At 43.6% G+C, this 23477-nt stretch overlaps 1 protein-coding gene across 5 annotated transcripts in view; it reads left to right on the top strand.

Moving 5' to 3' along the window:
• LOC115464890 (E3 ubiquitin-protein ligase RNF220-like) overlaps window positions 1-18441 on the top strand; it is a 38007-nt gene extending 19566 nt beyond the window's left edge. For 4 of the 5 annotated variants that reach the window (XM_030195261.1, XM_030195262.1, XM_030195258.1 and 1 more), the window contains 11 exons: window positions 6237-6360; window positions 7343-7385; window positions 7965-8036; window positions 10686-10728; window positions 11408-11454; window positions 11801-11921; window positions 12165-12264; window positions 13291-13362; window positions 14143-14245; window positions 15109-15183; window positions 18096-18441. In XM_030195261.1, the coding sequence (XP_030051121.1) occupies window positions 6237-6360; window positions 7343-7385; window positions 7965-8036; window positions 10686-10728; window positions 11408-11454; window positions 11801-11921; window positions 12165-12264; window positions 13291-13362; window positions 14143-14245; window positions 15109-15183; window positions 18096-18167 (872 nt within the window). In that variant the 3' untranslated portion in view covers window positions 18168-18441. The remainder of the gene's footprint in view (window positions 1-6236; window positions 6361-7342; window positions 7386-7964; window positions 8037-10685; window positions 10729-11407; window positions 11455-11800; window positions 11922-12164; window positions 12265-13290; window positions 13363-14142; window positions 14246-15108; window positions 15184-18095) is intronic. The other variant, XM_030195259.1, reaches the window with a different exon arrangement.
• The last annotated feature ends 5036 nt before the right edge of the window (window positions 18442-23477 follow it).

The following is a 23477-nucleotide window of genomic DNA, read 5'->3' as shown; positions in this document are numbered from 1 at the left end:
GCAACGCCTGTACCAATTATCTGAAGTGTTCAAATTCAAAATACTTTCTTATGCGTCTTAAATTTCTCAAAAGAAAGAAAGGATGCGCTGTTAGTCAAAGCATTACATTGTGAATTAAGGGATAAATTCTGATCAACATAAACCCCCAATATCTTTATTATAGTAGAAAATGAATATCTAGTTTGGTTCACTATTATATGGGCCACTAAAGGGTCAGGATTATTTTTAAGAAGTGAGAATTTGGTTTTATCAGTGTTGAACTTGAGTCGATAACGTAACATCCAGGAGCTAATCAGTGTTGAACGTCTTTGAACAACTGATGATACCGAATTTATAGATGAGTAGTTCAGAATTAACAAGCTCCAAACCCAAGGGGATGTAAGAAGATTTTAAATAGTGTAGGTGACAAGAGAGATCTCTTCGGAACTCCACAAGGATTTCTCCAGCTATCCGATAACTTCCCATTCTGTTTCACTTTAGATCACCTAGAAACCAAAAATCCTCTGAATCACTTTAATTCTTTACCATCAATGCCTACAATGTATAAGTGCTGGCTCCACCTCCAGACTGCCCACAAAATAACTTGCTTTGAGTTTAATGGTTTGTGGGGACATCCAGCAGCATGAACAGGTTAAGTGTCTCATAATATCAGCAGATAGCCATGAACTCACTCTTTCTGCCCTTTCATTGCGTGTCTCCTAGTATAGTTGGAAAGAGTAAACAAGTGATTCACGTCTACCCGTTCCACTCCGCTCATTAGTTTATAGACCTCTATCATATCTCCCCTCAGCCGTCTTTTCTCCAAGCTGAAGAGCCCAAGCCGTTCCAGCCTTTCCTCACAGGGAAATTGTCCCATCCCTTTTATCATTTTTGTCGCCCTTCTCTGTACCTTTCCTAATTCCACCATATCTTTTTTGAAATGCAGTGACCAGAATTGAAAACAATATTCGAGGGGCGGTCGCACCATGGAGCAATACAAAGGCATTATAACATCCTCATTTTTTATTTCCAGGGTTATGGGAGATAGAGTGGATGAGTGGGGAAGGGGCCTTTATGTACTTCTCACATAAGAGCCCTGTTATACCTGTAAAATTAGGCCCTTGGAGATTAAGGATTTATGTACCAGAACTCTGTTTCTCTCATTCTCCCTCATTTCTTTCTACCTTTCCTCCCCAAATCCCTCTGGAGCGCCCCTCTCCATTGCCTTGATTCCTTTTCACTGTTTGAATACAGGGTGAAAGGAGTTATTCCGGGTCATTTAGCAGTGACTGGGTAGCTTGGGGCCTCAGCTCTTCATCCCTCCCCCCCCAGCTGAGATGCATTCAGGACCCCATACTGAGAAGCACTTTTCAGCAATTAGTCCTGTTGACACTTTGTCAAGGATTAGGAAACCCCCCCTTTTCCATCCACTGGGAGGTCCTTTCCTCTGCCTGCAGACCCCCCAGCTAAGTGGAAAATTGCTAATTTCAGGGCACTGGTAAGGTGACAGTATGTGATCACTCTCTGACCTCCCAAGCCTTTTCTTCTCCATCTTACAAATTGCACATTAGTGGTTTGTAGTGCAAAAGAGGCCCCATCTCCAGGCGGAGACTAAGGGCAGTGTTGGAGGGATCCTGCGGCAGGATTCCAGACTTTCCTTTGGCTTCATCAATTAATTGGTTGGAAAATGCAAGATATGAAAGCTTCAGGATCGGGCTTCTGTTGCTCTTTCTGCTGTCCGTGCTGGGTGGTCTTCAAGTCACATTAAAGTCTCCCACTGGACAGGTCAGGGAAGGCTGGTGTATATAATGTGTCACTTTAGTAGCAGGACAGAAAAGTCCATATCGCATTCCCATTTCCACCACAGTCCCTAGAAAAAAACGACGACTTTCTACAAAAACTGGCCTCCTAAATTTGAGCCCTACTTTTGGCCAAACTTAGAAGCCTTAACTCCCTGACGGTCGACCCGCGGCATCAGCGTTTTTGAAAGAACTGAGTGCCGCAGGCTGATTTCTGTTCTCCTATTTAGTTCCAGCCCCTCTCAGGAACCAGCACTGAATATCCGGCACTCGGTCACTGGCCATATTACGGCTACGGCTGTACCGAATGTTCGTATTTGATTCGATTTGGCCCCCAATAGGGCCTCAATTACATTATTCATATTCAGCTAAACAGCGGTTTCAATTCGCATATGAATAATCCAGGGCTTTACTGTGCTACATCCTACTTGATCTCTGATTTCTCGTTGCTTCTTTTCTTATCTGTTATTTTAAAGCTGAATATTCATATTCGGACGGATAGTGGTTTAAAGGGCTCTACTGTGCTAAATCCTACTGAAATAAACACTTGATCTTTGATTTCGCGTTGCTTCTTTTATAATTTGATATGTTAAAGCTCAATCCCCATTGACCAAATAGTTTTAAAAAATGCCCTTCGGTACAGCTCTAATGTTGGCAGCATTAGAGAAACGGACACCTGCCACTGAATATCCAATAGGCTGCGTCTGCCGCGACTCTTTTCACGCATTTCCCAAGCACTTATCGGATTGTGCCATGCCATTCTCCCCAGATTTTCAGTGTCGCGCTCTGGGTATATCCAGGGTTCACCCGAAGAGCCAGATTTAACCAGGCAGCTTTCAGTGTCAGGCCCTAAGTTTCAGCTGAAAATTCATCTTAATGATCAGTGTTCTCCAACCTTTTTCATGTAAAGGGCTGCAATGGGAATAAGAGAAAGCACTGAGGACCACCGAAATATTTCAAGCTTACTCATAAAAGCCTATACTAGTTCAATATCGCTGAATGTGTAAACTGCCTTCATCTGGTTTTTCAGGCCAGGTATTGAACACAAATAATAAACATAATATAATATGTCAAGGATATATTTATTTTGGCTTGTCAAAATGATTATTACAAAATCTTACATTCCGCATTATCCAAGCGGATTACAGTGGGAACATTCGAAGTAAGACAGAAGACGACGGAGTCGCTGGGATGCATTGGAACAAGATGCAGTTCCGAAGTAGCAAATATCATAAACGAAACGCCTGAGCAACACACCTAGGCAGTGCACTTTTTCTAGTGAAAAAGGTGCCAGTACTCAAATGCTAGGCCACCCTTCAGGGGTGGGGGTAATCACTGAGGGACCCTCCCCACAATAGCCAGGCCCCCTGCAACCAGTCACAGAACCTATGACAAGGCAGAATTGGTGTGTAGAGCCTGAGCTCTTTCATTAAAACTTGAGGACCCTGGGTCAATTTTACCAGACAATGGAAAAGGTGCCGGTACTCTACTGAGTACCCCCAAGTACCCCCTCAAAAAAAGCCCTGCACCTAGGAGAGATTGTTGGCAGTTACCAGTGGCGTAGCCACAGGTGGGCCTGGATGGGCCAGGGCCCACCTAATTAGGGCTCAGGCCCACCCAACAGTAGCACACATTTAGCAGTAGCTGGTGGGGATCCCAAGCTCCACCAGCTGAAGACTTCCACCTGATGGAAATGAAAACGCTACACTCCATGATACCAGCACATGCTCAGTTTTCAGCGCATGCGTGCTGCAGACTGCCAAGGTGGAAAGAAGTGTTTTCCCGCCAGCTGAGATTTGTTTTTGTGGTGCTTGGGGGGGGGGGGGGGGGGGGAAGAGAACACTCGGTGCCCACCCAAAATCTGTTTTCTGGCTACGCCCCTGGCAGTTACTATATCGTCTGATTATTAAACATGAAATATTGATTCTAAACTTGCTTAACGGTGGCTTCTCAGCTGTAGCCAATATCATTACTGAGCTGCCTGTGTCTGCATATCGTTTACCAGCGCAGTCTGTCGAGGGCCAGTGGCATCAATGAGCTTCGTTTCTGAGCCTAGTGTTGAAATTCAGTGACAAGCGCCTAATTTAGGAGTTTAGTAAAATTTTGAGCCCTACTAAATTTTCAGAGAGGCCATTTTAGGAGCATAAATCTTTGAAATATCAGGTCTGATATTTCTGGTTACTAAAAACATTGGTCAGTCTCTCCAGACTTCCAGACACATGGCTGGACGTCACTAGACGGAGCCAAACTGCCTGATTTCAGCTTGAAATGGGCATCTAATCTCTGCTCCATTCAGGACTTCTTCCTCAGCTGTCTCTCACACTCTCTGCTGTCTATATAGTCTCTGGCCAATACTCAGTCCCACGCTGAGCCTGGATACGCAATGCCGGGCTGTTTCCGGTAAACAACATTGTATAGCTTAATACAGAAAAAACACACTGCCTTGTTCTGTCTCCCCAGCGCAAGTTAATTCATCCAACTTCTATTGTTGTTAACAATCTCATCCTTCCTATCTCTGATTTGAAGATTTTGGGTGTTATCTTTGACCGTTTTTTAACATTTGAAAGACAACGGCACAAACACAGATGGTGTTCATCATGCTGTGGAAGCTGAAGCAGGTACTCCACCTCTTCGCGAGGCATCTCTTTAAAAATATGATACAATCATCAGTGCTTTGTCACACAGACTACTGCAATGGTACGTTAGCAGGGTGTAAAGACTTTGTTTTGAGGAAATTACAGACTGCCCAAAATACAGCGGCAAGACTTATCTTCAATAAAGCCCGGTTCGATAGCGCAACGCCTCTTCTTGCTAAACTTCACTGGCTTCCAATCAAGGAGCGAATTGTATTCAAGGTTTGCACCATGGTACACAAAATCATCAATGGGGTTGTACCAGATTACATGCTGACCATGATCGATTTGTCTGCCAGAAATGCTGACCCGACATCGCGATTATATCTCACCATGCATTACCCAAGCATGGCTCTATTCAGGCGTCAAGCTTTCCATTCATCAGTGCGCAAAACTGGAATGCACTTCCAAGAGCAATAACCAGTCTGAGTGACTACCTTCTTTTTCACAAGGCACTAAAGACGCATCTGTTTGCAAAAACATTTTCTGTAAGACCTATGTAGGGCTATAACCTCTGCAAGCATGCAAACGTGGATTCTGGTTGAACCCATTCTTTTGTACCGTTCTATGTAAAGTGTCTTTTCTTTCTTGCACTTTTACTCTTCATTTCTAATTTGTCTCTGATATCACCCAGAGATCTCTCTCTCTCTCTCTCTCTGGTTTTGTAAGCCACATTGAGCCTGCATGTTTGTGGGGATAATGTGGGGTATAAATAAATATCCGGGGGGGGGGGGGGGGGGGGTTGACCAGTTTAAACTTAACCGGCCAAGTCAATATTCAGCACTGGCCGGTTAAGTTTACAGAGACCAAAGAGAGGCCTGCAAATTTAGCCAGCAATGCACTAAATATTTGTGTTAAGCCAGTTATATTGTACAATATAGGCAATTAGCTATTAAGCGCTAATTAATATCAATACAGATAAGCGGCTATCTCGCACAAAATATTAGCACTTAGCTGAAGTCCTATTTAACCGGCCAGGAGCTGTTCCTGGCCAGTTAAATGGCTCTCAATTTCGGCTGGATTGTCTATAATTGTATCTCGTACTCTGTCTTTGCTCTCGCATTCTTGCTGTCTGTGTATTCGCTGGCCTTCTTCTCTGATGGTGTCTCTCTCTCTCTCTCTTTCCGCTCTGTGTCTGCCTTTGTTTGTAGCTTTCATAATCCGTATGGGTAGCAGGTGCTTTCTCACCCTTTCAATAAAGCAGGCTAATAGTTGGCAGTTAGGGGACTGGGGGGGAGGGAGAGAACTGATAAATTGATGGTTAACCAGACGCTGACCTTTATTCTAGGCCAGACTTACCATGGCTTTTCCCTTATTCTATGCTTTTATGGAAAACCTTCATAAATCAGGCCCTTTGTTAGGATTATGGAAGCTGTGGGGTCCATGACCTGGAGAGGGACTCACCAGTGCCAGCGCCTGAAGGGACTCTAATAGTGCTGGACGTCTCTTTGACCAGGGCTGGAACTTCCCTTAAAATTATATTTTTTTCTAGCCAGACGGACCTTAATTTTTTAAAAAGATCCAGCTAAAAAAAAAATTACACAAAGAAATATATCGATAACTCTTACAGTCCCAGCCTTTCCCAGCAGGAGGTGCTGTGGTGAATAGTACAGGAGCATTGATTGCGGGGTGAATGCTCACAGCTCCTGCAGTTCCAGCCTTTCCCAGCAGGAGGTGCTGTAGAGAATGGTGCAGGGGCATTGGTTGTGGGGAAGCTGAGACTTGTGCATTTTGGCCTTCCTCATGAGCAGATGGTATTTGAACAGTGATGCACATTCACTTCAGGTACTGCATGTGTACAACGATTTCTGCTCTTGTTTTTCAGGAGATAAGACAGTGGGGAGCTGTTCACCCCTCTATTGCCCCCTCTGTGAACAGGAGCTTCAGCATGGACACTTAAAAGAACATCTTCAATACGAGTTCGACATTTTAGTCCAGCTCTCAGACAGGTAAAAGGACCTCTCTTAATCGTTTTATGGTTTATCGGCTTGATAAACTGCTTCTTTCGTACACAGGTCACATTGGTTTACAAAATAATATACTTAAGATAAAATGCCATAGACAGAGCAAACATTCATGAAGTAACAGTAAAAACCATTCACACTTAATTGTCATTCACTGCTTGCCAAACCAATGATTCCCGATTGCAGGCCCAAAATGTCATTTGAAAAAAAAATCTGTTTTCTGCGCATCCCGAAAAGAGACAATGATGCTGTGGCCAGGAATTCCACCAAGCAGGGGATAAAAATTAGAAAGCGCTGGTTCTGGAAAAGTCTTTTTCACACTCCAGCCTATCACTCCCCAGTTCCCTGTGGGCCGAGTCCTCGGAGTTCCTGCCAGTATGAGGTAAAGCATTATTCAGTGGCCTGGTACTGGACCTGCGGGCTGAATCCTGGGTGGTACCAAGGTGGTGTGTGGCAGTTCTGTTACTGGACCTGCAGGCTGAAATCTCTATAACCGGGTCGATGCTGTCTGTGTAGTGTGGGTGGGGGTGTCTCTGTGGTGTTGGCAAACTAATGTTTAGAGAGCTTCATGCTAAGTGAACCCTGTAGGGTTAGGAACATGTGTTTCTGGCTGGGACACGTGTTGTTTCAGTTCTGTTTTGTTGTTTTTGAATTTCTTTTATTACGTATGTGATCTTTGTGATTTACCTCTGAACCTAATTGTGGTGATTTTCAGCTTTTACCTGCATAACCTCTCTGAGTTTACCTGCTGAACGAATGACTCTGGCAGGGGAATATCAGTGCTGAATTTGCATATTAATTTTAGTGCCGTCACCGGCTTCTTTGCCACTAAAAACTGACCCTGGTGCCTAAAGTGACTGAAAATCGCCCTGAATTTAAGTCCTGAGCACTTTTTGACACGACCCTTTAATCTGCTCATAATTACTGCTGGCGCTCAGAAATGGGTCATTTCTTTTTCTTTTTCCAGCCTGCAGGAGGCGCCACAGGAGGACGAGGATCTCTCAGAGCAGGTAATGGCCTGAGGGAGACGGGATTGAGCCTCAGAGAGAGGGAATGAGTGGCTTACTCTGCTCTTGTGTTGCCCCACTTTCAGTTTAACCAGGTCATGTATTACCTTGGAGCAATACAGAAGCATTATAATTTTCTTGGTCTTATTTTGCATCCCTTTCCTAGTAATTCCTAGCATCCAGTTTGCTGTTTTGAAATTTGACCTGTCAAGTTTGGGGGTAGAGGGTCAGACTGATGCTAAGGGGAGAGACCCCAGACTCCTAGTGGGTAGGGAGGGGGGGGGGAGGTCAGTCTGGCAGTGGGAGGGAGGAGGAGAAGGATGCCCACACTGGCATTAAAGTTCACCAGCAGTCTGTATCTTAGATTTCAGCAGGCCCTGTGCACAAGCCTGATCCTTTGTGTGGGCGATGCTTGGGAAATTTTGAAGACACTTGTGAGATAATGGGGCTCATTTCAAAGCACTTAGCCTTCCAAAGTTCCATAGGTTTCTATGGAACTTTGGAAGGCTAAGTGCTTTGAAAATATGCCCCATTGCAATATGTCTGAGGGAGAAAGTCATGCGATCTTTTATCTCCTTGTAGTCTGCTGGCATGGAGAGAGAGGGCACGGAGTCCCCCAGCAGCTGTCCCCAAGCCTCGGAGGATAGGCAGCAGGTAGGTATTCTGTGAGGAAGGTTGATGTCCTCAGTCTTTCACTATTGTATTTACTGGCTTTTTAATATACCTGCAGTCGAGGTTCATATTATTAGATTTCTTCCTTGATGCGAAGCTCACATCACTCTCTGTAAGATCAGTGCTCAAGGGTAGGTGCAAAGTCTGACCACTAGGGGGCACTGAGATTACATTGACTCGTGCATTTCTGAGAGATTTGCATTGAAGAGCTAGTGCAGAGTCTGACCACTAGGGGGCACTGAGACTACATTGACTGGAGAAATGTCTTAAGGTTCACAGAGGTCTAGGAAAATTTACCCAGTATGAGCTTCACATCTTCCTACCTTCACCCCCAACTTTTTCAGGTCTGAATTTTCCACAGGGATTTTGCAGCCTTATCAGTTTTAACCATGTGCGTTTTAATACATGTATTTATTTGTTATAATTTAATATATCACTCAAACTAACTAGCAGACCTGAGCTGTGTACATAAAATGATATAAAATCAAAAAGTGGGAAAGGAACTACATTTTTAAACAAGAAAAATATACCTCATTGATATAATAACAAGCAGGAATCAAATGCACAAACTATAGGGATCAGGGAAGGAGGGGCATAATCTGGAAAAAGGAAGAGAGGGTGAAAAGGAAAAGCCCCGCGAGCAGTAACCCCTCTCGGGAGTTTCTGTTATAGGCTTGTTGAAATAATCAGGTTTTCAGCACAGTTTTAAAGTTTTTAAATGAAGCTTCAGCCATGACGGTTAAAGGAAGAGCGTTCCAAAAGAAAGGGGCAGAAAAAAAGAAGGCCGGTGATGAGTAAATTCAGGTTGGGCAGATTTAAGACTTGGAAGTACAATGCGAAAGTCATTGATAGAGCGAAGTAAGTGTACTGGAGAATAAGGAATAGTCAAGAATGCCAGATAGTCAGGAGTTAAGTACATAAGTATTGCCACACTGGGACAGACCAAAGGTCCATCAAGCCCAGCAACCTGTTTCCAACAGTGGCCAACCCAGGTCACAAATACCTGGCAAGATCCCAGAAAGGTTCAATACATTTTATCTGCTTATCCCAGAAATAGCAGTGGATTTCCCCAAGTCAATTTAATAATGGTCTATGGACTTTTCCTTTAGGAAGCTGTCCAGACCTTTTTTAAGCCCCGCTAAGCTAACCGCCTTTACCACATTCTCTGGCAACGAATTCCAAAGTTTAATTACACGTTGAGTGAAGAAAAATTTTCTCTGATTCATATTTTATTTATTTATTTATTTGTTACATTTGTATCCCACATTTTCCCACCTTTTTGCAGGCTCAATGTGGCTTACATAATACCGGTAACGGCGTTAGCCGATTCCGGTCTGAACAAATATAAGGTATGAATGAATACAAGGTAATATTGTGGTAGAATGAGGTACATGTATGGTAGGTACAATTGGGGTGAACTTAGAGAGGGAGAAGGGGAGGAAGATTCAGGTAATGTCCATTACGGTCTTTGGTTACATTGTGTCGCAAGTTTCCAGGTATTTTATGTTGGGTTGGTGGGGTATGCTCTTCTGAACAGGTCTGTCTTTAGTGTTTTCTGGAAATGTAGGTGGTCGAGTGTAGTTTTTACTGCTTTTGGCAGGGTGTTCCATGGTTGTGCCCTTAAGTAGGAGAAGCTGGATGCATAGGTGGATTTGTATTTGAGTCCTTTGCTGCTTAAATTTACTACTTTGTAGTTCCAGCTTGAAACACCCTAAAAGTTAGTGTGAGAAGTTTGAATATAATTTGCTGTTCAACAGATAACCAGTGTATGAATCGAACTCAGATCTGATTCACTACACAAAACTTTAGGATAACCTCAATCTAACAGTGAATCTTAATGCAAATACTCTCGTTTATTTAAAAATAAGGGAGGAAAAAGACCTCGTACAACTGCAGCAAACATCATAAAGAATGGGAACGCTGAATCCGCGAATCCATACGCACACAGTTAAAAATAGTAATCATAGGTCAAAAAAACCCTTCACTTTAAATTAGCTTAAATATGCAAGCAAAATAGCAAAAGAGTCTAATGTTTCACAAAATCTTCAACACACGTGTCATGCAAATTAAAGTCACAGTATGTGAACACTTATCTTAGTAATAATCAAATCCAAATGGATGGTCACTCAGTCTTAGCAGGAAACTTAAAAGCAGCTTTGGGAAAAGCTTTTAAACAGAAAGGAGCGCCCGCCCTCCTGGTGGAGGTGATAGGGACAAAAAGTGTGGGATATAAAGGGCAAAATGATACTTTAAAAGTTGGGAGCATTTCCACTCCAAGCAAAACTTATGACTCTCACACTTTGAAAAAGCCACAGAGAGGGTAACCTGAGAGGGGGGAGGGGTAGCCTACACAGAGCATCAGGTACAACCCTGAAAACAAGAGGGGGTCGAGTAACCTGCATGGAGAGACAAATATGACCCTGGCATCTTTCTGGGCAGACTGGATGTGTCCTGCTGGTCTTTATCTGCTGTCATTTCCTATACTGTGATGACGTTGAAATTGAGAGGGGGTAAGAACGGGAATTATTGGAGAAATGAGGCAGAACATGAGCCCATGTCCTCACACGCTGGCAGGGGCAGGTGTCGGCCTGCTGTTCTTCTTGGTCTTTACTCTTGTTTCCTCTTTCACAGACATTTCTCCAGGTGAAGTGCAACAGAGAGGCTCGACTGGGAGGTAAGAGGCACCTTCCAGCCACTCGGAATGTGGTAACGAATGCTCTGAGGATCGAGGTGACCATCCTTATTCCAGTGTGTATCAGGAACGCTAGTGAAGAGAACCATAGCTGATTATTCATCTGCTCAGGGATCAGTGCAGAGACTGTCTTAATGCTGTGTTTTTTCAGTGTTTGGTACATGAGAGGTTGGTGGCACCTCACATTTCTCAGGGCAAGAATCCGCTTTGTCAGATGTATTTTTATCTCAGTAAGTGCAGATCTGTAAGGTGCCATCAACCTCTGATGTCTTTCCTGCCACAGACTTGCCCCTCTGTTTGGGGGCCTGATAACTCCTGTGGCTGGGGATGGATTGCCGTCATGAGGCGTAGGAGGAGAAAGTGGAGCGTGTTCCTAGAACTTTGCCTACTGAAACTTACCTTGATTCCAGTTGTGTCAAGGTTAAAATTTGCTTCAGATCTAGGCATGTGGGTAAACTGTCCTCACGTGTTTTATTCAATATATGGAGGTAGAAAAGCGTTTTTTTTAATAGTCTCACACGCTTGGGGAGTGACCCTTTAGTGAAGGGAGTAAATTTGTGTAAGAGCAGCCTAGAATATAAGGAAAGCTAGTGGATACTCCTTGAGATGGAGGTTCCTGTTAAATCTCTCCTTCATGAGATCTTTCTCTTCTTCCCTACAGCCAGGGCCGGGAGGTGTAAAAGGATCAAGTCCAATCTGGATGAGCGGGTGAGCGATTGAATTATTGCAGATCTACCTAGAGAGGAAAATGACTCCTCGGTGGCCCCTCGCCCTCACTCCCACTCAGTCTCGGTCCTTTTTCTGGAGTGACTTTCACTCCTCGTTAACAATTTAAATGGAGATTGATAGAGATGAAGTCAGACTCCTTCTGCTTTTGACCATAAAGATGGACCTCGGAGTTGTGAGTTGGGTTTCTCTCCTCAGTCTTGGGTCTCTCTCACATTTAGAAAAAAAGAGTTTCTGCGCACAATTGAGATTCCTCCTAAGATTGAACTCTAATCAACTCATGAAATACTTTCTCTCCCCCTCCTCCTCGCTGCTTCTTGGAGTCTAGCTGGTGGTGCCCTTGTTCAGGGATCCTAAGCTAGAAGAGACAGAGGATGAACTTTCTGCCGGAGAGCGCTGGGGAGAAATTAACTACCAGGGTCAAAAGAAAAGCTTCTTGGAGATGAAAGGTGGGGACAGAGCATGTGTGACAGGGAGGCACTGTAAGTGTGTATGTAACCTGGATTGGCCACTGTTGGAAGCGGGATACTGGGCTGGATGGACCATTGGTCTGACCCAGTGGGGCTACTCTTATGTTCTGTGTTCTTATGTGTGTTGGGGCGTGAGGGTTTCTGCTTAATGTGAAATATTTGACCTGGAACAGGAGGCAGGAGAGGTCACGTCAGCCAATGTTAACTTCTTATTTATTCAAGCAGACTGTAGACCATCCTCCCCCAGAAGTCCGTGGAGTCAGGAGAATGACGTGGACGTGGATTCAGAGGCAGAGGACCTTCCTGCCTTTGCTAAGCAAAAGTATCTTTTCTGGTCTCTAGTTCTTACTGGCTGAACCCCCACAGTGTGGGGACTGAGACCGCGCCGGTCTGGCTACCGGCTTGCCCAAGTTTTACTGGTGATAATGGTGGCGAGGGGACCATGTTTGAGAAGGCTGTAGGAGTGAGAGGGAAGCACTATATGTGAGAGAGAGAGGGAGGCAGGCACAGCATCTTTAGATTCCCTTTGAGGATGACAATATATGTATTTATTTAACCGCCTTTATGAAGAGATTCACCCACAGTGGGGGTGCACTGCAGCTCTTTGTAATGATGTTAGCAGCTGCCCTTCCAGAAGAGCGGACGTTAACATTTCAGTGGCCCCTTCAGTGGGGTACCTGCTTGCCAGCCGTCTTGGCTTTAATGGGCAGCATGCTGGAGGTTTTTCCAGAACCTTCTCTGTTACTGATTGAATATCTCTGAGATGGTAGTTCATGGAGGAGGGTGAGGATGAGTTCTTTTTCATAGCTGGTGGGAAGCTTGGTGGAACTGTCTCAGGTCCTGATCAGAGACCTTTAATTTTGCTGTAAAGTTTGTGGCACAATAATTTTAGGCGAATTATCACTGGAGAGACTCTTTCTGTTCAGGGGGTTGCAGTAGGCTGTTTACTATTTTGAATAACTGTTGGAATTTGCAACCTGTGCAATGCTGTAAGAGAAATATTGTTTTTGGCTACTGTTAAGGCTTGGCCATGTCATAAAGTGTAGCCAGTTCTTGTCTGTATGAGATTTATTCCATCTCCTTTTCAGTTTATGTCGCTGATGCTTAGAGACCCATGGTTCTGGGGACAAACAAGGGAAGCATTTGCGAATGGGGCATAGGACTCTTTATTGAAGGAATGTTTTTTCTAAGGTCCTCACTAAACTCTGTTGCTGTAGTCATCTTTTCATTGACATAGGGGTAGTATAGGGTGTCAAGGGCTAAATTTCTCGTATTTAGAAACTTCAGTAATAATAATGCAATCATAGATACTTCTGGAAAGTACTAGTTTTCTTCACTGATTACTCAGACATACAACATCAGATCCAAGGAATTCACTGGGGGACATCGATGATGGATCTGGCAACCTGATGGATAAATGGTAGGTCAGGCCTGCTGTGCTCTGTCACTTCTTCCCAGTTTCTCAGCAAATCATTAAGCAGGACCACATACACAGAAAAGGTTGTTTGTGCTGGAGAGAAGATCAATCATGAGGGTGATGGGAGGATGGGTAGGGATCATGTCCCTGGGGTGAGGATGATGGATCAGGAGATGAGATGAGGTTCTTTCCTTGGGGTGAAGTGATGAAGCAGGAGGATGGGAAGGGGTCTTGTCCTTGGGGTTTGGGTGATGGATCAATTGTGAAGCGCTGCGTACGACTGGTAGCGCTATAGAAATGATTTGTAGTAGTCCTATAGGTGCTGGGATCATGAGAAGGAAATAATTCCTATCCCAGTGGTCAATGAGGTGGGCCAGAAGGATGTGAGGGGATCTTGGCCTTAGGGTGAGGATGATGGATCAGAAGATGAGAGGAGGTCCTTTCCATGAGGGTGTGTGTGTATGAGGATGATGGAACAGGAGGTGGGAGGAGGTCCTTTCTTTGTGGGTGAGGATGATGGATCAGGGAATGGAAGGAAGTCTTCTCCTGGGGTGAGAGTACTGGATCATTAGATGAGTGGGTGTCCTAGGGTGATGAATCAGGGGGATGGGAGGGAGTCTTCATTTGGAGGATTTGGAGAGGGGCTTATCGGGGGGGGGGGGGAGGGGGGTTATCCCCATGGGTAAACATTTCCAATCAGGAGAAATATTTCCAGTAGTAGAATGGGAGAAGTTGGGTCTATCACATTCACTTTCATGTTCATCTTCCTTCCTGTCTTGGCAGCGAGAACAGATCTGCAGTTACGATGGAAACCCTGAAGCTTCAAATCCAGGAGCTGACTGAAAGGTTACTCCGTTCTGACTTGTACAAATGTCACATTTGTTTGGTGAGCTCACTTCCCTTTTCCCACCCTATCATTTCCATAAGTCTGCAGTTACTTTCCTGTATAGAGATTTACCTTCTCCTCTCTGCTGACCACATAATTTCTCTTGAAAGATTTATCTCTAGAAGTCATTTTTATTTATTTATTTAAAATATTTTTAAACCGCACTTATCTGCAAATTCTAGGCGTTGCACAAAACCAACATATATGAAATAAAAAAACAAATTCAATATACATCAAAACAAACAATATTAAAATATATAATCAGACCATAAAACTGCAAATAAAAAAAAAAAAACTCTTGTTGCTTCTTAAACTGTAAAACTGAGCTTATGCTTCTGATCTCATTAGGGGGAGTGTTTCAAAGACGAGCCCCTTCAATCTGGACCATTGTAGAGCGATGTTGGTCCATTCTAACATGTCAAAAACTGGGGACATCTAATAACAATTTATCAGTAGATCTCGGACTGTGACATAGATAATATATTCTCAGTGCAGTCACAAGTGCTAACCAGAGACATATCGAGAAAGTCCTGTAAATAATCGGGCTGCTGCATTCTGAGAAATTTGCAAGATGTTTAGGCAAGCCTAACAGTTCAGATTTGCAATAATCCAGGATAGGACAAACTAAGGCTTGCATCATAGTCTGAAAGTTATCAGCTGATAAGAAATCTTTCAATCTAGGAATAAATTTTAACCTGAAAGAGGTCTTTTGAACAACATTACTCACTTAAGATTTAAAGGGCAGTGAGGAATAGCGAGACATAAATGTCATCCATCATAACCTCGGAAGGAACAGTGCCTTTTGACATTGACAAAAAAAGAATTGGTGATTTAGCAAGTTTGTCTGTCCCTTTCTCTCCCAGGACTCCTATACTGTTCCCCTCACTTCGATTCAATGTTGGCACATACACTGTGAACAGTGCTGGCTCCGCACACTGGTACGTATCCGTGTGCATTGTTTGTCTCCCACTGTCTCTCTGTCTGCCTGGCCATCACATTTCTAATCTGGGTTTCTGGGAACAAAGATTCTTGTGTTTCTGGAGGGTGACTGAAGTTATATCTCAGGTGTCCCTACTTGCAGGATCTTGAGTGAATGAGGAGAGGATTGAGCAGGGTTTGGTGGTGTGGTGTGGGGTTATATACAACTCCCTGCATGGTGTGAATACCCCTAGGTACAATCCCAGTGGGAAAAGTGGCCGTGACTGCAGTGGCTTTTTGAATAGATAATTTTTGAGAGATCCTGCAATTCTTGGGTTCATTGGTGCTGGGGAGTGTGTGGACTTCTCATACTAACTGTCATGGAACGCCTAGCTAGCCGCCTGGTCCCACGGCCACTTAGAGGGTCTATCCCCAGCACAGCTGAGGTCCACCTACCGCTTGTGCTCTACACCAGCACCCTCCTCCCACTGACTAGGTCCCAACTGCCTCTGGGTGAGTCTCCTGCTCAAAAGGTGTTCTCCAGTGATTTCTAAGTTATAGGGGCCACACTCCCAGTGGTCCCACAATTCCTAGAAAGCACTCACAGACCCAACACACAGACCATCAGGATTCTTAATCAGTCCAGACAAGCAGAGGTAATAAAATAAAATGTTTATTGTCATGAAAAATTAGAACAATGAACAGAAAAGGTGCAATCAGCAAAACTGTAACAGGTAACTGAAATAGGATTAGTTATAAAACTATCTAAATATTTGTTTACTATCTAAATAGTACCTGGGGAGTTCATAGGTTATCAAATGTAACTGTTCACAGGGCCTCAGCAAAGAGATATTTCTCTCTCTTCTCCCTGGCTAAGATGGGAGAAAAAAAAGCCAGTACATCTTAGATGAATCTGAGCTCCTGGGCCAATCAGAGCCCAGAGCAACACGTTTTCAAAAGTATACTGCATCTTACTTCCTATTTGTGTTAGACTAAAGAAAAAACAGTAATTTCTCTGTAACAGCTTTAAACAAAAACATGCACCACCTGCTGGCCAAACTAGAGCAATACACTTCAAGAAGTAGTACAGTTTACAGGCTTAAAACCCACTGTTATGTCACACAAACCTTTCATGAGCATTTAGAGCAGTGGGCTGAGAACCAGGGAATCCAGGGTTCAAATCCCAGTAATACTTCTTGAGACCCTCCTTTGTCTCAGATTTAAACGTAGACTGTAACAACACCCCCCCCCCCCCCCGGGAGCTGGGAAATACCTGCTGTACCTGATCTACTATTGAAATGGTATAAGAGAAATCCGTAATCTTTAAATCGAAAACAGTATTCCTCCTGATTATTCAGCCAGCGGCAGGCAGCATGGTTAGCTGCTGACCCCAGATATTCAATGCCTGGCCATGACCAGCATTGAATATCTGGTTTTTTATTGGTTGGCTTTAACTTAACCGGCTATGTGAATATTGATCACTGGCCAGTTAAGTTTACAGCAGCTAAAAACAGGACTGCTATTTAGTTGGTCCGATTTGCTCACTAAACATAGCTGGCCGCTTGAATATTTGTGGAGAGCCATCTGTACTGTGCGATATAGCCGGTTAGCCGCTATACACCAAATCCTAATATTCAGCAGAAATAACTGACTATTTCCCGCTGAATATTAGCGCATAGCCTGCGAAGAGTTATTTAACTGGCCAGGAGCCGTTTCTGGCTAGTTAAGTAACACTGAATGTCAAGGCCATTTTGTTTTGGTCTGTTTAAAAGATATGAAAGCCACAAAAAATACTGTGACTCAATGTGATAGCACAGCCATTCATTAAGCAAGGAGGAAAAAGACCTCATATAACCGTGGCCAAAAAACGGCATGTGAGACCGGACCGCAAAATCAGCTGATCAACGTGCACACAGTTAAAAAAAAAAAAAAAAGTAATCATTGGTCAAAAAAACATCCTGTGAAATTCACTTTTCAAAACAAAAAACAGTCTTAACAGCAATGTCATGCAACATGGAATCACCAAGAGCACTTATCTTAAGTACAATCTACGACCATCTAAGCTTCAGGAAATCACTAAACACCAACCTGTTCATAAAGGCATACCCTTCCGACCCAGCTTAAATGCCTAAACTCTGCAACACAGCAAAAACAAAGATCGTATTGGACACTATATAACCTTCCCTATCTTCGACCCCTATTGTGCCTGAAACACACGTACCATCACCTTGTATTTGTTCCTCTACTGGACTTGGCGAACGCCTTTACGGTACTTTGTAAGCCACATTGAGCCTGCAAATAGGTGGGAAAATATGGGATACAAATGTAGTAAATAAAATTAGTGTGGTGAATCGGTTCTCAGTCGCTCCATCTAGGCAAGATAAGTGAATGACAGTGAGGTCCCTTACAGACAGGCATAGCCCTGAGAGAAACCTGGGGGCGCAAGGTGCGTTCGAAGTGTCAATGATCAATTTGTCCTGCAGTTCACACTAATTCTCGCAGCTAGCTGCGTTCTTCATTGACGCACGAGCTGAGTACAGACAGGAGGAACCCGGGGCCGCAAGGTACAGACATTAATCAGCTGATCTTGCGGTCCAGTTTCACATGCTGTTTTTTTGGCCATGGTTGTATAAGGTTTTTTTCCTCCTTGTTTAATGAATGGCCGTGCTAGTTCATTGATTCACAGTATTTTTTTGTGGTTTTCACATTATTTGATTCAGTGAATCTGATCTGTGGGTATTTTTTTTTTTAAATCTGTTTAAAAGATAGGCAGAAAAGGGCAGGAGTCAAACCTTTTCCCAGTAAACAGCTTGTTTTCCCTGTCAGGTAGTGAGGACGGTGTCTGGAGCTTTTTCTCTGGAAGTCAGGAGAGAGAGGTGGGTGGGATGGAGACAAGACCCAGAAAAGTGACGAAAATCCTTTTCCATCCCAGGGTTCAAAGAAGCTATGTCCCCAGTGCAGCACCATAACCTCACCTGCTGATCTCCGTCGAGTCTATTTCTGAGGGGATGGTGAGGTGACTGGACTCTAAACTCTGACCAGCTGTGACCTCTCTTCACTGCATCCAGAGCTCTCACCAAGGTGTTGGGTACAAGCTTTGCTGGAAGATCTTGAACCTGGATCTCGCTGAGCTCCTGAACATTCCTCCGTTCTGTACAGCCCTCGATAACATCATGGATTTGTGATTCCTGACTCGCTTGGTTTTTTTTGAGTAATGAATGAGTTTTCTTTCTGTTTGCTATGTAATTATTTGATTTCTTTTTGTAATAAACTTTTCATTTTGGAGAGATTTTCTGGAACACAACAGTGTGTGTGGGGATTGGGTGGTTTGAGTTTGTGACATGACTGGGGTGTCAAGGCCTGCAAACGTCTGCGTTAGCAGCAGCGTAAACAGGGCAGTTCTGTAATGGGGAGCTGAAGTTACACACAGAAAACAAGCTGTGTCCATTTAAACCCTGTGGTATAAAAACAGAATCGCAGTGTGTATTCACTCGTTAGCAGAATGGTTTTCATCCCATTTCTTAAAGTTGAACATAGATAAAACAAAATGTATTCTGATTGGCCAATCCTCTAGCATATGGAAGGATAATATTGTAAAGGTGGCTAATCCTCTTTTTAAATTTTAGGTATCATTTTAACTAGTACTTTCAGTCCAGACTTGCAAGTCCAAGCCTTGAGTAAAATTGATTTTTTTTATACGCTGGGAACGGTAAGAAAATACTTTGATTTTGACGCTTTTAAATTAATTGTACAACGCTATATATTGGCCCAGATAGATTACTGTAATAGTGTTTATCTGGGATGTTCAAATGATACAAAATACGGCTGCTTGTCTTATGTTTTCAGCTCATAAATTTGACAGGGCTTCACCCTTACTGATAAAGTTGCATTGGCTGCTGGTCGAGGCTGGCTTGTACTTTAAGTTGCATACTCTTCTTTTTAAGATACTTTATGGCAAGACCCAATATATATGAAGGATTTTGTTTGTCTTTTGTCTGGGTCAAATTTTTTTTTTTTACAAAAAATCCATTTGTATTAGCGTTTCCTGGTCCACAAGGAATGCAGTATAAACAGCCCTTTTCAATTACTTTTCATTATATGGGGCAGCACATGTTTGGAATTCTCTTCCAGATTTGTACAATTTCAGACTGGCATGTAGGAAAAAGTTAAATATCTTTTATCTGATTAGAATTTATTTCACGTACTTATGTGTAGTTGATATGAATTCTTTTAGAAAGTAATAATTGATTCTTCAGGTTTGTCTGAACTTTTGATTGTGTAATCTGCAAGGCTGCAGTGAAATATAAAGAATGTATCAGTACACATATGGAGGGCTTTTCGCACATATGCCATAGGATACACATGTGAAGCACTTCTTGTGATGAACTTGTACATGACCTGGGTGGAAGCGTGCTTAAGGATGGACTTTGGGATTACGGTGAAGTCACATTGTATTTGTGCACCCAGTCCTCAGGGGACACCCAGCCAGTCAGGTTTTTTTTTTTTTTTGTGTGAAATTTATTTTATTATTTTCCATTAGAAACACAACAACATAATCGCAATTTCATTGTACAGAGATTAATTCTTCTTAATCTGTGAACATGTTTCCAACTATTCCCCCCCCCCCCCCCCACCAGATACATACAGTGGTGGAAATAAGTATTTGATCCCTTGCTGATTTTGTAAGTTTGCCCACTGACAAAGACATGAGCAGCCCATAATTGAAGGGTAGGTTATTGGTAACAGTGAGAGATAGCACATCACAAATTAAATCCGGAAAATCACATTGTGGAAAGTATATGAATTTATTTGCATTCTGCAGAGGGAAATAAGTATTTGATCCCCCACCAACCAGTAAGAGATCTGGCCCCTACAGACCAGGTAGATGCTCCAAATCAACTCGTTACCTGCATGACAGACAGCTGTCGGCAATGGTCACCTGTATGAAAGACACCTGTCCACAGACTCAGTGAATCAGTCAGACTCTAACCTCTACAAAATGGCCAAGAGCAAGGAGCTGTCTAAGGATGTCAGGGACAAGATCATACACCTGCACAAGGCTGGAATGGGCTACAAAACCATCAGTAAGACGCTGGGCGAGAAGGAGACAACTGTTGGTGCCATAGTAAGAAAATGGAAGAAGTACAAAATGACTGTCAATCGACAAAGATCCGGGGCTCCACGCAAAATCTCACCTCGTGGGGTATCCTTGATCATGAGGAAGGTTAGAAATCAGCCTACAACTACAAGGGGGGAACTTGTCAATGATCTCAAGGCAGCTGGGACCACTGTCACCACGAAAACCATTGGTAACACATTACAACATAACGGATTGCAATCCTGCAGTGCCCGCAAGGTCCCCCTGCTCCGGAAGGCACATGTGACGGCCCGTCTGAAGTTTGCCAGTGAACACCTGGATGATGCCGAGAGTGATTGGGAGAAGGTGCTGTGGTCAGATGAGACAAAAATTGAGCTCTTTGGCATGAACTCAACTCGCCGTGTTTGGAGGAAGAGAAATGCTGCCTATGACCCAAAGAACACCGTCCCCACTGTCAAGCATGGAGGTGGAAATGTTATGTTTTGGGGGTGTTTCTCTGCTAAGGGCACAGGACTACTTCACCGCATCAATGGGAGAATGGATGGGGCCATGTACCGTACAATTCTGAGTGACAACCTCCTTCCCTCCGCCAGGGCCTTAAAAATGGGTCGTGGCTGGGTCTTCCAGCACGACAATGACCCAAAACATACAGCCAAGGCAACAAAGGAGTGGCTCAGGAAGAAGCACATTAGGGTCATGGAGTGGCCTAGCCAGTCACCAGACCTTAATCCCATTGAAAACTTATGGAGGGAGCTGAAGCTGCGAGTTGCCAAGCGACAGCCCAGAACTCTTAATGATTTAGAGATGATCTGCAAAGAGGAGTGGACCAAAATTCCTCCTGACATGTGTGCAAACCTCATCATCAACTACAGAAGACATCTGACCGCTGTGCTTGCCAACAAGGGTTTTGCCACCAAGTATTAGGTCTTGTTTGCCAGAGGGATTAAATACTTATTTCCCTCTGCAGAATGCAAATAAATTCATATACTTTCCACAATGTGATTTTCCGGATTTAATTTGTGATGTGCTATCTCTCACTGTTACCAATAACCTACCCTTCAATTATGGGCTGCTCATGTCTTTGTCAGTGGGCAAACTTACAAAATCAGCAAGGGATCAAATACTTATTTCCACCACTGTACTTCCCTCCTCCCCCCCCTCTATCCAGTCAGGTTTCAAGATATCCACAATGAATATGCATGAGAGATTTGCATACTAAGGAGGCAGTCCTTGGAAGTCGGGCTTCCATGATCATTTGGAGATGGAGACGTGTTATGAGAGAAATCTCAGATCTTTTTAGGGGGCTCCAAACTGTGGGTCAGTTTTTGAAAATGACCCCTAAAATCACAGTGACCAAGCTGAGGTCATAGGATCTTAGCTGTGTGTTAAGGTCACTCTGGGCTTTGGTAGGATTCTGGGCATCTGGTATAGGAAGCTTGATTTGGCTCTGTTAATTTCTCTCTTGTGGATCTTTCTCTTGCTGGATCAGGCTTCAGTGTTTGGGATATCCAGCATGTAAGGGGTATCTCCTGTGTGTTGACAGGAAACCATTCTTATTTTTTTGCCGAGAGGAGGAGAAATTCTCAGAAGGGAAGTGAAATGAGGAAACACCTCCAGTGTGACAAACGACTTCACGGCCAAGTCCGTAAGGGAAGGACATGACAGCAGCTGCAAGATGTGGGTGTCCTTCCCATCACTGGCCCAGGTTACCAGTATCTAAGGGAGGGAGAGTATGAAAGACACACATGTACTAATTCTGTAAGATAAATTATTGGAACTCTTTGAGATTCTTAGAAAAGATCTGTACTGCGATCAGGGCCGGTGAAAGTGTGAAGCACTACAGGATCCTCGACTGCTTTGACCGTCCTCAGTAAATTTCTGAGTAGGGGGTCATTCCTTGCAACCTCCAGGTTCTTTAAAATCTGGTTACAACATAAGAACATAAGCATTGCCATACTGGGACAGACTGATGGTCCATTAAGCCCAGTATCCTGTTTCCAATAGTGGCCAATCCAGGTCACAAGTACCGGGCAAATATCCCAGAAAAGAAAAACAGGTTTTATGCTGCTTATTCTAGAAATAAGCAGTGGATTTTCCCAAGTCAACCTTAATAATGGCTTGTGGACTTTTCTTCTAGGAGATTATCTAAACCTTTTTCAAACCCTGCTAAGCTAACTGCATTTACCACATTCTCTGGCAACGAATTCCAAAGTTTAATCACATGTTGAGTGAAGAAATATGTTCTCCGATTTGTTTTAAATTTACTACTTTGTAGCATCATTGCGTGCCCCCTAGTCCTAGTATTTTTGGAAAGAGTAAACAAGCGATTGATGTCTACCCATTCCACTCCACTCGATATTTTATAGATCTCTCTCCCCTCAGCCGTCTCTTCTCCAAGCTGAAGGGCCCTAGCCGCTTTAGCCTTTCCTCATAGGGAAGTCGTCCCATCTCCTTTATCATTTTTGTTGCCCTTCTCTGCACCTTTTCTAATTCCATTGCCTCAGGTACAAACTTAGATTGTGAGCCCTCCTGGGACAGAGAAATATCCAGAGTACCTGAATGTAACTCACCTTGAGCTACTACTGAAAAAGGTGTGAGCAAAATCCAAATAACTAAATACATGGGTAACTGGCTGATTGGGCAGCTCCATACACACTCTACTGCTGGTTCTCTGAATTTGGGGCTGTCCTGATCTATTGTTTCACTGTGACTGCAGCTGCTGTTTGTTGTTCCCTGCCTGGAGATAGAAGGACATGCAGATGGTTTTTTGAGTTGTCTGGGTCTATTGTTTTGCTGTGAGAGCAGCTGCTCTTTGCTGCCCCCTTCCTGCAGGTAGAAGTAACTGCTGATGCATCTCTGAGTTTGTGGCTGTGTGACAGCAGACTGGGCTATATATTACATTTGCTCTTTTGAGCTTGGAGTTGGCTCGGTTACACTGATAATTTTGAATGTTCTGCTTTTAGTTGGTTAAATAATAAAGCTGTGGCCAAGTTGTTACCATTTGAATCCAAGTATCTGGTTCTTTTAATCTAATATGGGATGCGCCAGGGCTTGGGTCATGGTGAGATGGAAGGGAGTAGGTTCCTAGCTCAGGGTTTCCATGAGAAGGGGACCATGTGCCACCTGGGTCTCGGCAGAACTGAAGGGACATAAAACAACATTGGTTATTAAAGAATCTGTGGGATGAGGAGGAAGTGACATACAGGCTCTGAGATC

The sequence above is a fragment of the Microcaecilia unicolor genome, chromosome 3 (genome assembly GCF_901765095.1).
Source record: "Microcaecilia unicolor chromosome 3, aMicUni1.1, whole genome shotgun sequence".
NCBI classification, from domain to species: domain Eukaryota; kingdom Metazoa; phylum Chordata; class Amphibia; order Gymnophiona; family Siphonopidae; genus Microcaecilia; species Microcaecilia unicolor.
The sequence above is the reverse complement of the archived record's forward strand: the minus strand, read 5'-3'. Positions and strand labels throughout refer to the sequence as shown.